This window comes from Rhincodon typus, chromosome 38 (genome assembly GCF_021869965.1).
Source record: "Rhincodon typus isolate 14 chromosome 38, sRhiTyp1.1, whole genome shotgun sequence".
Classification (NCBI taxonomy): domain Eukaryota; kingdom Metazoa; phylum Chordata; class Chondrichthyes; order Orectolobiformes; family Rhincodontidae; genus Rhincodon; species Rhincodon typus.
This window is the reverse complement of record NC_063369.1, coordinates 10438477-10453705: the sequence shown is the minus strand read 5'-3', so window position 1 is coordinate 10453705 and position 15229 is coordinate 10438477. Positions and strand designations below refer to the sequence as shown.

The 15229-nt window shown below is 38.2% G+C and overlaps 1 protein-coding gene across 1 annotated transcript in view; it reads right to left on the bottom strand.

Annotated features, from left to right (window-relative positions):
- Positions 1-13836, bottom strand: part of stxbp2 (syntaxin binding protein 2) — a 50964-nt gene extending 37128 nt beyond the window's left edge. The window contains exon 1 of the mRNA XM_020511647.2: positions 13713-13836. Coding sequence (XP_020367236.1) covers positions 13713-13749 — 37 coding nt within the window. The 5' untranslated portion in view covers positions 13750-13836. The remainder of the gene's footprint in view (positions 1-13712) is intronic.
- Between the last annotated feature and the right edge of the window lie 1393 nt (positions 13837-15229).

Below are 15229 nucleotides of genomic sequence, written 5' to 3'. Positions count from 1 at the left end.
TTACCCTGGGGAAAAAGATCTTGGCTGGTAACCCCATCCTGTGCTGCTCACAATTTTATAAATCTCTATAAGGTCACCCCTCAGCCTCCAACTCTCCAGGGATAACAGCCCCAGCCTATTCAGCCTTTCCTATAGCTCAAACCCTCCAACCCTGGCAACATCCTTGTAAATCCCTTCTGAACCCTTTCAAGTTTCACAACATCCTTCCTATAGCAGGGAGATCAGAATCAAAACACTGCGTTGAAAAGTTGCCTAATCAATGCCACAACATGACCTCCCAAATCCCACACTTAATGCACTGACCAATAAATGCAAACATACCAAACACCACCTTCACTATCCTGTCTACCTGTGACTCCACTTTCGAGGAACTATGAACCTGCATTCCAAAGTCTCTTTGCTCAGCAACACTCCCCAGGACCATTAAGTGTATTCTATATAAACAAAATAATTCCTTCATTCTTCGACATGAATCCATAGTTAATTCCCTCTTACTGCCTAAGACAATTTTGTGTGAGAATTGCTCACTATCAATCTACAATCCATTCACAATTTTAAAATCTCTTGGGTCCTCCTTTAACCACCTTTTACAAAAAGCCCAAATACTCCTTCAATTCTCATTCCTGATATTATTTTAGTAATAAAGGGAAAACCAGATGTGTGATAGAGGAATTGAAGAAAATGCAGAGAGAGGGTTAAGTACAGTAAGTCAAGGCATGATTGGGTGGAATAAAAACCTGTGGAAACCAATTGGACCAGGGAAAAATTTACAGTTGCAGAGCAACATGGCTCATTCTGAACTACTCTCTGCAATGGCCCTAACAAGCCACTCAGCTTTAGGCAATAAATGCTGGCCCACACTCATCCATGAGCAACTAAGACAAAAGCAAAAAAAGGAAACAGGTCATGCAATTCTGAAAAAAATCTGAAAGAACTATGGATGCTGTAAATCAGAAACAAACATAAATTGCTGAAAAGCTCCAGATGTTGTCAGACCTGCTGAACTTTTCCAGAAATTTGTTTGATTTTTATGCAATTCTAAAAGTTATTGACATGTCCTTTCTAAGCATTTGCTACCCTACCTATAATGGGAATCTTGCCTTAATACCAACAACAACCCGTTTCCTGTTGGAGAAGCTCAATATTTGAACAATTCTTTTGAAAGATTATGGTGTGACACTGTATTAAAGTCAGATTATAAGCATTAAGATGCAATTATCCAGAGGTGCTCTGAAAATATTCCGACATTTTTAAAAGGTTGATCAGACAAAAGCAATCTTCTGTAATCATAGAAACATTCAGAAGTGATCAAGATAATTAAGATAATAGTTGTTAAAAATACAATCACTGAATTCAGTAGCTACAACTGAGGACAACTTTCTGCTGATGGTGCGAGATGCGCAACTCAGGAAGACTAAAAACCTGAGCTCACATATAACCAATTATTTCAGTTTAACATCGCACATTGGAAACTTAATCAAGTGTAGAATGACAGTTATTTAGCTGAGCTTAGATTAGCAGCCATATTTTTATAGCTGCTTTTCAATTGTCCAAGCCAAGTTCCAACATTCAGATCTTGCCCATATTCAGTGGTTAGGATGTTTCTCAGATTACAGCTCACTATCAATCTACAACCCATTCACAATTTTAAAATCTCTTTGGTCGTCCTTTAACCACCTTTTAGTAAAAAGCCCAAATACCCCTTCAATTCTCATTCCTGATATTATTTTAGTAATAAAGGGAAAACCAGATGAGTGATAGAGGAATTGAAGAAAACGTAGAGAGAGAGGGTTAAGTACAGTAAGTCAAGGGTGGAATACAAACCTGTGGAAACCAATTGGGCTGAGTTGAGAACCACTGGCACAGGTCCTCGTAGCACACAAGAACAACTTTACGGTGAGAGAAAAAAAAAAATGTGTTGAGCTAGTTGACTTTAGGTGGGGCATTATAACTGGGCTCAACACCTGCATGGGGAATTAAATCATGCTCCCACACCCAACATTTAGCCAATGTTCTTAGCTGAAAAACACAAGCACATGCAAATAGTTTGCAAGGATATGAAGTTTAGTTGCAATACTTTCCAAATCGCCTATAACAGCAGATGTGATAAGTCCAGGTTAAAACTATCTAACTGTATACACAGTCCATGTTTAAAAGTTAAATCACTATGCTGTTAGTTTGCACATTAACTATGATGCCATTCTAGGAATTCAGATGAATTCAGACACAGCAATGGCCTACAAATGAAACAACAGTTCTAAAATTAGCTTTTTCAGACATCAAGGCCCACAAAAGTTAAACAGCACAAACCAGCAGGAAATAAAAGAGTGATCAGTGTAGTTTCGGTTAATGGATTAGACAGCACAGGCCTTCTGAATTTCATCACCTCAAGCCCCATATGATGATTGCCAACAGTAAAACAACATACTCAGGCAAGGGGAATAAAGAAAACAAAGCAACTCACTCTGTAATGTAGGTTGGTTTCCCAATTTTAGTCAGAATAAATGCTGCATATTTTATAGCAGGCCATTTCTGTTTTGATATGTAAACAAAAACCTTCTTAAAATGGAGAGGAAAAACTACTTTGGAATCCAACATGGCCTTAGCCACAACTGTCACACTGTTTATCAGGGATTGAAATCCATTCTCAATTGCTTCCCAATCTGCAACCGAAATCAAATCCAATATTCAGCATTCTGTCATGTCTATCATAATTCTGTACAAAATGTCAACGTCTACCATTCTGATCCTTGCTAACCTCCAACGGCTGCCTGTCCTTTGCAGGCAAAAGTGCCCCCTTGCTTCATTTCTACAGCATTTCTTCTCCTTATACTTTTGCAACCACCTCTAACCTCAAGTCTCTGGCCCTCTTGAAATTCTAGTCTGTTGGTATATTTGTTCTCCTTTGCATTGTTATCTGTGGTACAGCCTTACACTTGCCAAAGCAGTTGTCCTACAAAAAGTCTTTAGCAGCACAGATCCAGCTACGCACACATAGCGACTTCAGAACCTGATGACTTAGACCTGCTAAAATTAGACACAATTTTACACTTGCCATTTTCTATATCATGTGGTCAAAGTCTAAGAGGTAACAATTTATTTAAGTTAAACTGCTTTTAAGCAGTAGTTTCCCACTAAAATCAGACTGACCCACAGTTTCTCATACTGTAGTCTACTGTAATTATCCCAAATAAAGCTTACACATTTATACACATGGATTGTCATACTTCCTTTGCATCAATCGTGAACTTGTTTATTTATTCTAAAGCTTTTACCAATTAGTGATGATCCAAGTAGCTGAGGTTATAGACCAAAAAAAAGGTTCCAAGCTCTCTCTCAGAAGCAGTAGAAGATCTCAGCTGGCTAGCTTATTGGCAGCTATAATTAGTCAGTATACTTTTTAAGCAGGTTTACTCCCTGCACTACTTCTACTCCTCCCCCATTTCTTGCTGTCCACTGATCACTGTGTGTGGTCATCAGATGCAACACGGATCAATTTTCAGTTTTGATTGGAACATTCTCTACAGTTAAGTAACTTACTGACAGTTATTGCTCGGGATCATGAGGATTGATTGTCTGGGCAAAGCACTGAAGGATGACTGGCCAGCCTGTACCCAAGAACTACACTCCAGCAAAGAATCTACTTTTTCCAAGGAATTATGGGGGAAAAAAAATCATGTGAGCCAAAATTCAGTTTAACACAACAGTGAGAAAGTGTACCCACGTAATATCAAATTTGCAGTGTTATTTGAATATGAGATGTAGTCTAACATTAGGGAAATTAAATATCTAATTAAATGCAACATTCGAAGAGCAAAGTCTCATTTGCACATTAAAAATTTCTACAGAAATAAAATTACGAAATTAGAGGCTGGAGGAAGAAGTGGTAACGTGGTTTAGATAAACTCTACTGTGCAAGAGAAACAGAGTTCATTATCAGTGCAGACACATCGTTAAGATGTTGAACTTACTTGCATATAAAATGGCATTAATTGGGCTTTGCAACATACCTAAGCCAACATCCTTAATAAAATTATCAAAAAACAAAAATAAAACAAATGGAGCTGTGAAAATTATATTTACTACTATTCTGTCTTATAACAGTGGCAACTTATTAAAACAAACAATAAACAGTAACTCCTTGCAGAATGATTTCTGATGTTGGTCATTTTGAATGGGAGGCTTTGGCAGTAACTCTACTTGTTTCTACCTGCATTTGAGCATTAAGTCCTCAAGGGCAGGTGGAACACAGAATAACAGTGAGCTTGCAACAAACTGGTCAACCCATTTATTGGGAAGGCGGCACTATAATTTCAGTCATACCCTGTTCAGACCTTATTCTTTTGTCTTATTTCAGAGACTGGATTGTGAACTTCTGTCCAGGTCTGAAGAAATTAGACAATAGACACAATACTCAGAAGGTTTATTACAGCTCCAGGAAATTACACTAAGCCGATTCAAACCTCCTGTCTTCAATAACTATTTATCAGCAAAATAAAAAGACTGCTTTGAATTACAAACATTCAAAACAGTAACCCTCATCACAGAATCCAATTCGTTGAAACTCAACAGACTGAGAGCAGTAAGGAGTAATCAGGCGAAAATAACAGTATTAAGTAACCTTTCATCATTAGCAAGCTCAGACAAAACTTGTTAATAAGTCAGTTATAGATTATCACAGCAAAGCACAACCCTGTCTTCAACTGTTCATCTCCTGACATTCCTCACACTTAGTTTCGGGGGTGCACCTGTCTGCATTGCATGGACATGCAGACTGTCTGTGCACACATGGTATCCCTGTATTGCAAGAATTGCAAAACTCCATACCCCTAATGACAGAGTCCATTTTTTGTGAAATTCAAAGGCTTGCATGAGCATGGAAAATAACGCAAAAAGCTACTGTCCAGGCAACCACCGGTATTGGCTTCCACATAAACAATGGATATGAAGAGCAGCCCAAAAGTTAATTCAACAGCTTCAATCTAAAACCAAGCACATTTTCAGAAATGAAACTCTTCCTGCTGCTCCCTTCCGAGGGTACCATTGTTAAGATGCAACCATTTGGCTTTAGTCACCGTGAGAGCAGTTAACTCAGGTCAGATTATCTAATGCAGTCACACACATACTGCATGTTATAATAAGTATCTTTACTGCTTCTACAAAGAACTAAAGTCATTCTGGGAAAATCACAGCATGCCAAGCATTTTTGGGATTTTAAAAAACCTCACCTAGTTTCTAGACACTACAACATTTTTGAAAAGGTCTACCCTAGAAAGGGAAGTAAAGGGGAAGTATAACCAAGTTTGTATTAAGGTTTAGAGGATTTTTTTTTAAAAACCGGGAGGGTAGTAAATCTGTGGAGGTTGGATCATTTAGTATATTCAAGGCTGAATTAGACAGGTTTTTAAAATCGGTAAAGGAATCAAGAGTTATGGGGGAGAAAAGCAGGAAAGTGGAGTTGAGGATTAACAGATTACCAATGATGTCATTGAATGGAGGAGCACTCAAATGACCTACTTCTGCTCCTACAGCTTATGATCTAAGTCACAAGAATTACAGCATAAAATGGAGGTCATTCAGCACTGAGTCCATGCAAGCATTCTACAGAGCAATCCAGTCAATCCTCCCTTTATCCTCCACAGCCCTCTGAAAGTTATTTCCCTCAAGTGCCTATCCAATTTCAGTTTGAAATAACTAATCTTCTCTGCATCACCACTCTTCTAGGCAGCACACGCCAGCTCTTCTTCTTTTGTTGTGCTGTGTAAAAAAAAAATTCTTCCTCTCAACCTCTTACCCGAAACCTTAAACTAATATTCCTCTTGTTTTTACATGACGTCGGGGCTGCCCATGGCAGAAAACAGCACAAAATGGCTGAAAAGGCTTCCCATGGCTGAAGGCAGGTTTTAAGTTAACTTAGTATAGCTTGTTTGGTGTAATTTGTTTTGGAACAAATCATAAGTTATAACAATAGTGGCTCAATAGATAGAATATATCCAAGGTAGCAGCTTGCATGCAGCTGTGGCTATTTATGTAGAAATAATTAGACAAGATGGCATTGCATGCAGATAGACAAATTTTATACTTAATCAATTTAGAGTCTGAGATCTGCCGCAAATAGTGGGAAATATTTATTCACTGTTGTTCAGATTTACATACAATCATAGTTATCAGTAAAATAAGCATTAACGAGATTTTTTTTTTAAGAAACCTATAAAAATGAAAAAAACACTTACAAAATGTGAATAGGAGGAGTTATAATTGCAGCGGCAAGATAGAGCAACAGTGTTTGTCTAACCTTCTAAGGTCAAGTGAGAAAGAAGCTGATCTTACTCTAATTTTAGCTATAACCATATAAACTATATAAGAAAACTAACTTCATATTGGGAGTGATGTTGCAAATTTTATAATAATTGATAGAAATTAGCATCCTTTTGTAACTCCTATAATGAGAGAAGTAAACTAAATTACATAACAGAATTCAAAGGTTCTTAGTGATAAATTGTTCGTTAACGTGATGCAGCTGGCAAGTGTCTGAGGAGGAGTGTGGTTATCAATATATTGCAATGTGATTGTATACAGTATCCATTGTCAAAAACCCCTAGAAGGGAGATGAGTGCGTCTGGGAAATATCATGACATCATAAGTTGATCCACCTTTAGCCATGCAGTTACATGATTATTTTAATTGGAAGTTCATGTGATTAATTTAAAATCTGATTGGTCTGTAATTGCTAAAGGTGAGCTGAAAACAAACATATAAATATGCATAGATATAACACAGTGTGGAGCTGGAGGAACAGCAGGTCAGGCAGCAGAGGAGCAGGAAAGGCCCAGAAGGGTCCCGACCCAAAACGTCAGCTTTCCTGCTCCTCTGATGCTGCCTGACCTGCTGTGTTCCTCCAGCTCCACACTGTGTTATCTCTGACTCCAGCATCGGCAGTTCTTGCTATCTCTTATATAAATATGTATGTCTTTTCTTTGTCCATTGAAGAAGCATCTGATTTTCCAGAGGTTTCTTCCCACTGGTGTAATTTCAATACACTCTGATGCTGGAAGTGGAGTCCAGGTGTTCAGTGATTTATTTAGTCATGCCACCCCAACATTTAATATGAAAAGAATTCATATTAGCTCACATCTAGCCCAACTCTAAAGCTCCGCACCACAATATTAAACCTCATCTGTCATGGTTGTGCTCCGGGGATGTAGGGAGAGGCAAATGGGTGACAGGAATGCATAAAATGCAGATCAACCACATTCAAGAATGCAGGTCTTGGCAATGTAAGAGACTGCATTTCTTTTCAAAAAAAGTCAACATGCAGAAGTGTCAATTAAATCACAGTAAACCTCAAATGTACTTTGAACTCAACAACTTGTCTTAGCAGACTGCTTTAAGCTTATAAAAGTGTTGAAAGCACACACACATCTTAATTACAGGAAGCATTAAAATTCCCCTCTAAATGAAGTTTAATCTTAATAATAAAAATGTATTTCCTTACTGCCACTTACAAAAACCAATGATTACTGCTATTTTAAAAAAATTTTTCATGTGATGTATGTTTGCAGGTCAGGCCAGTATTTATGGCTTCTCCCTAATGTCCTTGAAGGTGGTGATAGTGAGCTGCCTTCTTGAAGCCGTTTAGGTGGAGGGACTCCCACAGTGCTGTTAGGGAGGGAATATCAGGATATTGAGCCAGTAAGTGAAGGAACATCGATATAATCACAAATCAGGATGTTGTGGTTTAAACAGGAAGTTGATGCTAATGGTATTCACTTCATCTGCCTCTTCTAAGTGGCAGAGATCATTGGTTTGAAAGTTGTCGAGGAAGGGACATTGGTGAACATGCAGATGATACATTGCTATCATTGTGCATAGGTGACAAAGAAGTGAATGCTGAAGATGATGAATGGGGTGCCAATCTTTAAATCACTGTCACATGAAGCAGTGAAACATTTCATGCGAGATGCAAAACAGAAGAAGAATAGAACTTCCTCCATTCGTCCCAACTGCAGAGAAGCAATTTATGATTTGAGTTCTCACTTGTGCTCAATGCAAATCTTTTAGGCAAATACTTACTTCATATGAATAAAATTATGAGCTAACAAGTTACTTCCATATTAATGTAAAAAGAGGAATATTAGTTAAGTATTTTCAGATTTGCATTGTTGCTGCTAAATCGGCATTACAGCCCTTCTTTTGGTTATGATTTCCCTTTGGTTCCATTTATATGGTAGTTCTTTTGCAACATAAAATCTGATTGAGGAATATTTCTCTAAACAAAATGACCAAATAACCCGGTTATGCTAACGGGTATGTTATCAGAATAGATTATTAAGGAGTAGCACAAACCATCTAGAGTAGCAGCAAATCCTTTTTAACTACAGGTTTGACCTGGAAATAATATAGAAAATCCACTAGTTTTGACTAATTTGATAATAAACATCATATTGCAGGTAGAAATGACCAATTCATACACTATTCAGTCACCAAGAACAAAACATTAGATTTGATCAGACTATAAAACTTAATTTTGGGCAAGTGGCAAAAACAACACAACTGTCAAGACCACAGATCTCTTCAATGCCTTTGGATGAGAAGGTTAGCCAGGAGATGAACTGCATGAAGGTATTCTTTCTCACCGTTCATTAAATTGGAGTAATCTACCTACAGGCCTCTCAGAACCAGAATTAGGATACAAAGGTTGAAGTGCTTGCATGGAGCATCTTGACTACAAATAACAACCATTGGCTGCTTCGACCAGGAGGCTTTGATTCTGATTGAATGTGGGCTGGCCTGGCTTTTGAGATACAAAGACACGCCCCTCAACTGGCTACCAAAATTAAATATTTATAAAAATGCCAAATCAAGTCCAGACAGCAAAAAAATGCTAGTTTAAAAAAAAGCCAATATCCTTCAATATTGCATTGTTCATTTAATTCACCACTTCAAAAGGTGTTCCAAGATCAGTACAATAGTCAGCTACATAGAATCTACTCCCCCAATCTCGATTTACTTAAAATTCCAAATCTTCTTCCAGAAGAACTCAAATAGGAAAGGACTAGAACTATAACAACATTGATGCGATTTATCAGCATTTAAATGCACACAGCAGCGAATTTCAAAATCTACAATCATGCTTCAATGAAATTTAAGTAACATTAAAGGTAAAAGTATATTATTAAACATTGCTAATGGGATAGAATAAACCTTGAAAAGAATAAAGTTAATTACTCAAAAATCAGATCCATGTTTCTTCTCTGCTACTCATTCATTACAAAAGTAATAAGGAAAAAATGTGAATTGCACAATATTACCCAATTGATTGACTCATTAGAGAACTGACAAGATGTAGAAAACACTGTTGGACAGAAAGGGTTCAACTATTTATCTTACACAGATGAATGGCACTGAAATGTTTAGAGAATCACAAGCATCTCAAATGTGTTTCAGGAACTCTATTTACTACCTTGTCACTCGCAATGCTCAAAAGTGAAGAAACAGGAAACAGATTTTTGTGACAAGATTTTAACATGAAAACATTTCTTCAACTTCCTGAAAATCATTTTTTTTTTTTTAAAACTCCCCTACAGTTTACATCAATCCTACCACTAAGATTTAAATAATGGTGAAATTTTCATTCAATATCCATTTGAACATTAGTAAAACTGTATTTGGAATGTTAGAGAGATGTTAGGTAGGTTACTGATAGCCCACCTTCTCAACCTTACTCCTTGTCTGACATGTGGTGACCTTTAGGTTAAGATCACCATCAGTCATCTCTCTCTAATGAGACAGCAGCCTTATGGTCTACTGGCAGTTTGGCAATTTTACTCCCATTCTCTAGTGTCCATATCACGATTTACCAAACACACAGTTAGGACGCCTTGCTTTACGTTTAAAATTTTAAGAAAATTAATGTCCTGTTTCTCCATTTCTTAGCACTGCAAGCAAAAGAGAGTAGATAGATTTCCTAAATCACAATTCTTATAATGTTAAGACTATCTCCTACACAGGATAAATGGGCACAACAGATATTTATGCAAATGCACCGACCTAGTGGGAAATGTTTATCAAGATGGCAGAAGGATTAATGCCGAATCTAATGTTGCTCAGAGTATTAACAAATGATTTTTAAAAAGTGGTAGAAACAAAACATTTACCATTTGTCCTGAAAAACAGGGATAAAGGTTTCACAAAATTAGGAGCACGTTGAAAAGGTGCAGGGAAATCTAGATAGTTGGAAATTGGGCTGAAAAATGACAAGTAAAATTCAGTGTTGACAAGTGCAAAATGACAACACTAAATAAACACTGACTGTCTAATTAAAGGGATACAGCACAAGAAAAATGGGATTTCAGAATATCTGTTAGCAAGAAAAGTCATCTGCCTGTATAATGGCCATCATCCATAAATAAAGTAAAACAGAAAAGTACTGTTCGAACAACTGATAACACACAAATTACTTAGTACATGACATTGAGCCTATATAGATCACTGCCTCTCCACCGTTGGGGGAATCTGGTTACCACATTACAGAAGGACTTCATTGTATTAGAAACCAATTAGTTATCAAGAGTAACTCACAGGTAGTAATCTTTTCAAAGCTTCATATATCTTAAGCTACTATTCCTGGTGTACACCAGCTGTCATTAGCAAGCGCAATCTCTGCAGCTGTCAAGGGAACTTGAGTGTATTGGTATGGCTAGATCAGGAAAACTCAAAAAGGATAAAGATTGATGTGAACTGAACTCAGTCTTTTTCTGCCTGACTTTCAGCAGGCTGCGATAGTTTGGCTATTGAGATATTGTATTATGATTCTCCTTACCAACTCACAAGTGCACTATATTTCCATTCACTCATTCATAAAACCAATTTTTGTAGTACATTTTATGAACTAAATTAAACATCCCTTCTAGCCCATTACCGTTTCTTTACGCCTTTCAATTCTTATTGGACCAAGCTGCAAGCAGTGTATAGACTGGTTTCTGTATCAAAGGCTACCTCTGAATAAGTATTAATACTGTAACCTACTGAGAACAACGCCACCCCCGCCATCGTATCCCCATAACCCACTTGAAACTATGGAAAGATAATATTAAATTAGCCCTTACAAACCATCTCTTGGGACCTGAATGGGTTCCCTCCGCTAGTATGCACTTTTTAATAATTAAATAGGGCAGCTATCTCCTTTAAGAAACTTACAATCAAAACAACACTTCCGTGAAACTTCATGAATGAATGTGTAAGAACTATCAAAGCTGGCAATAGTAAATGAAATTTCATGACCCAGCTGCAAGAGACTAGGTTAACATCCTCTATACTTCTATTTAGTACACATAATTTCTCACTTAATAAAGACAAAAGGACTCCTAATTATGCAAACTCAGATCACACAGACAGTCTAATTCCATCAAGAGTAGCAGCCAGCATTTAACAAGTGCTTAAACCATCTCCTGCTTCCCCAGGACAGATGCCACCCGACTGAAGTCAAAACGACACAGCAACGAGCAAGCAGCCTTTAAAGCAAAACTGGATATTAAAGATCATTCAAGTCTGGAATAAAAATGCTACTAACTTTAACCCGCACAGCGGAAAAGTTTCGCCAATAATGAATACCGGAAATTATTGCAAAAGACTTCATGTGAAAGCATTACACATTTTGTGTACTGAATACTCTTACAAAACTTCCAATATCTGTTTGAAGCAACTGTGCTGTACTATCAAACATTTTACTGTTTTCTTATAAATTCTACAGATGATGTGTTGTTGAGCTGAGTGATGTTTAACATTTCAATGCTTTGAGCTTAACAGAGTTCACTTTTACAACGTACATAGACTTGATTGCTTCAGTTGGGGGAAATTGGATTGTTCAGTCGCTTCTTTTAAAAAAAAGTCATTTCACGCAGATATCTATTCTGTTTAAAAACAACCTAAGTTTGCAAGTATGCACATTCACATTGTATGTAACATTACAGAGGCATATTCATATAGTTGATTAAACATCAAATTCAGATGAAAGAAAACTTACATATACCTCCTGTATATGAAATATGCATAATGAGCGGAATGTTTTATATATAAATCTGGAACTGGAGAATGTCTACAGCACAGGAGACGACAACTTGGTCCATTATGTCTATGCTGGCTTTCTGCAAACAGAAATTCAGCTATTCCCATTCCACTACCTTTTCCCATCTACTCTGTCTAGACCCCTTCTGATTTTCAGTATTTCTAACTATATATCCTCTCAAACTATCTTCTCAAAGAAGAACAACAATAGCAATAAATTTAAATGAAAAACATTACAGTATTTACAGGCCATTTAGATCAATGCATTCATACTAATGTTTATGCCCCACGATTCTTAACTAATCGTTCATCAAAATTTACTAGCATCTCTTTCCATTGCTTACTCCAGTTTTCCTTTTAATGAACCAATACTAGTTATTCCTTCTTTTTTGAAAGAGCATTAGATGCTCTGCCATTCATTGAGATCATTCTTGATCTGATAATCTGCAGTTCCATTTACCTGCCTTTCCCACATAATGCTCTATTCTCTTACTGATTAGAGATCTGTCTGAGCCTTGAGTCTCTATTACTCCCTGTAGTTAAAATATGCCACAGTCTCACCAGTCCAAGTAAAGAAAATTCTCAATTTCATACTAGATTTATTGGTGGCTATCTTATTTTCATTGCCATACAATTATGTTTAACTTATGAAACAGTTCCGTATTGTTAAAGGCTATCAGGTCATCCCTTAGCCTCCTCTCAGTAAAATGAGCCCCAGATTGTTTGGTCTTTCCTAACATACTTTATTTAGTTGTGGTCTCACAGTAGTGAAAACATTTTGTATCTTCAAACCAATTTATTTTTTTAAATATCTAAGTTTTATTAGTACTGTATTAGAGATTTGTTTTAATACAAAAGTAATTTAATACAAAACAAAGTAAGTCTGTGGATCTGCTGGCTGGGTAACAACTAGAAAAATAACAAAAGAGGCACTCATACAAACTCTGCAGCTTTTACTGCACTTTAATCCTTGCACGGAACTGGCCTCCCTCAAAAGATAAAGCCCCGTTGTGGACCAGAATGCTACTAAAACCCAACATTTAAAGCCACATTTCACAAGATCTGTCAAACAGGAAATTTACAGAGGCATGTTAAGCCAGCAGCTTTGGACAGATGAGTAAATAAATAGCCTATCAGAAACTACTGTACAGCAACACCAATGCCTTCCTTTAAAATAAAAATAAATATTAAGGCTCAATTCCCTTCGCATATTTATTTATACATTATACATTAGCTTAAGAAATCGACATGAAGAGAACATTGCACCACACCCTGCAACTGATATTTTAAAGCTAGCAGCTCATTGCCGGCTGTCAGTCTAAGCCCTGAACTACAGTTCAGGGAACCGGAAGTCCACCGCGGATCCTGATGGACAGCGCCGGCAGCCAATCAGGAGAGGGAACGAAGGCCGGAGACCCAATCAGCGGCACGAGGGCGGGGACCACGGGGAGGGATGGACGATTGGAGGCGGCGGCTAGTCCTTCCCCCAGGGGCCGGCGTCAGTTTATTTTGCTTCAAACTGCTCGCACCTTCTCCGGAGCTGGAAGGAAAACATTCGAACGCGGCCCTTTCCAGATGGCAGGGGTGGAGGGAATAGAAGTAAGAATGAAAACGAAAAAGACGGACACCGGCGAAAACAAACTCACTTTCCCCGACGACCGCTTTCAGCCCCATCGGCGCCATCTTAGTCTGTCCGCCTCTCCCTCAGGAAACACGTCACTTTGCTTTATGACATCACGGATCCTACCCCGATGGGCACATCATCTTCCAATCGCCCTTTGGCGTCACTGATTCTTGCTGTTGTGTACGCCATACGTAACGACTGTGTAGTGACGTCACCCATTCGCACATGTATGGCGTCCCCAGCCCTCCTATTAGGTTTCAATGTGATGGGTTATGGTCCATTCCCATCTCATTCTTCAATGATCCCCGGGCCCTTAATCCTCCCAAAACATAACATTTAAAAAAAGGAAGAGGAGCAGGCCGTTTCAGCCCCTTGAGCCTAGTCCATCATTTGGTATGATCATGGCTGATCTGACACTCTTCACATCTTCACTTTTCAACCCTTACCCCATTATCCATGATTGACTGACTGATCCAAGAATCTGCCTGTCAGTCTGCATGCAGCAGGGGAATATTTGGGTGCTTGCTGCCTGTCATTGGGCTTGTGCCGTACATTCAAATAATGAGTCAGAATACAACACAATTTGGACCCTCAAGCCTGCTCCACCATTCAATTAGATCACGGCTGATCTGATTATGCAATCTTACCACCTTCCCCTCCCCCCCCAGCATGCCGTGATCACCTTTCATCCCCTTGCTATCAAGAATCTCTTCTTAACGATACTCCCACTGGCTGGTAGTCCAGAGGCCAAGGTTCTAGGGGCATGAGTCTCAAAAACCAACAATGACAGCTGGTGAACTTCAAAATGTCTAAAGCTAGCATTTCAGAATGTCAGAAAAACCCAGGAAATCTCTCATCCTTACTTGGCCTGATCTACCTATGATTCCAGCAACATGTTGATTGCTAAACGTCCTCTGAAATGGCTTAGCAAGCCACTCAACTGTAACAGTCCTTATCAGATACCAGCTGGACTGCAACATGTTTGACTACCATCTTCTCAAGGGATGGTGAACAAATGCTGCCCTTGTCAGTGACTCCTTGGTAAAATAAGAAAAACAATTTGCATTTGGGTCACTTGAAAAAAAGTGTAGGCACCAATTTAAACACAGTAAGATGCAACAAGCACAGCCACATGCTTTCCTATCTCTCCAAACTACCCCAGCACGGATGATGGAGTATAAAAGCAGGCATGTTTGCTGGAACTACACAATCTGTTGGTGAAACCACATGTATAGTACTGTGTATAGTTTTGGTGTTCTCATTTAAGGATGCAAAGACTTGCCTTAGAAGCATGTCAGAGAAGGTCCACTATGTTGATTCCTGGGTTGAATTAGTTATCTTAAAAGGAAACTGCAGGGCAGTTAGCTTAACATTTATCATAGGGAAACTGCTAGAATCTATTGTGAAGGAAGTAAAAGCAGAGCACTCAGAAAATCTCAATGCAATCAAGCAAAGTTAACATGGTTTTCTGAAAGGGAAATTGTGCCTGACTAATTTATTGTAGTTCTTTGAGGAAGGAACAAACAAAGTCGATAAAGG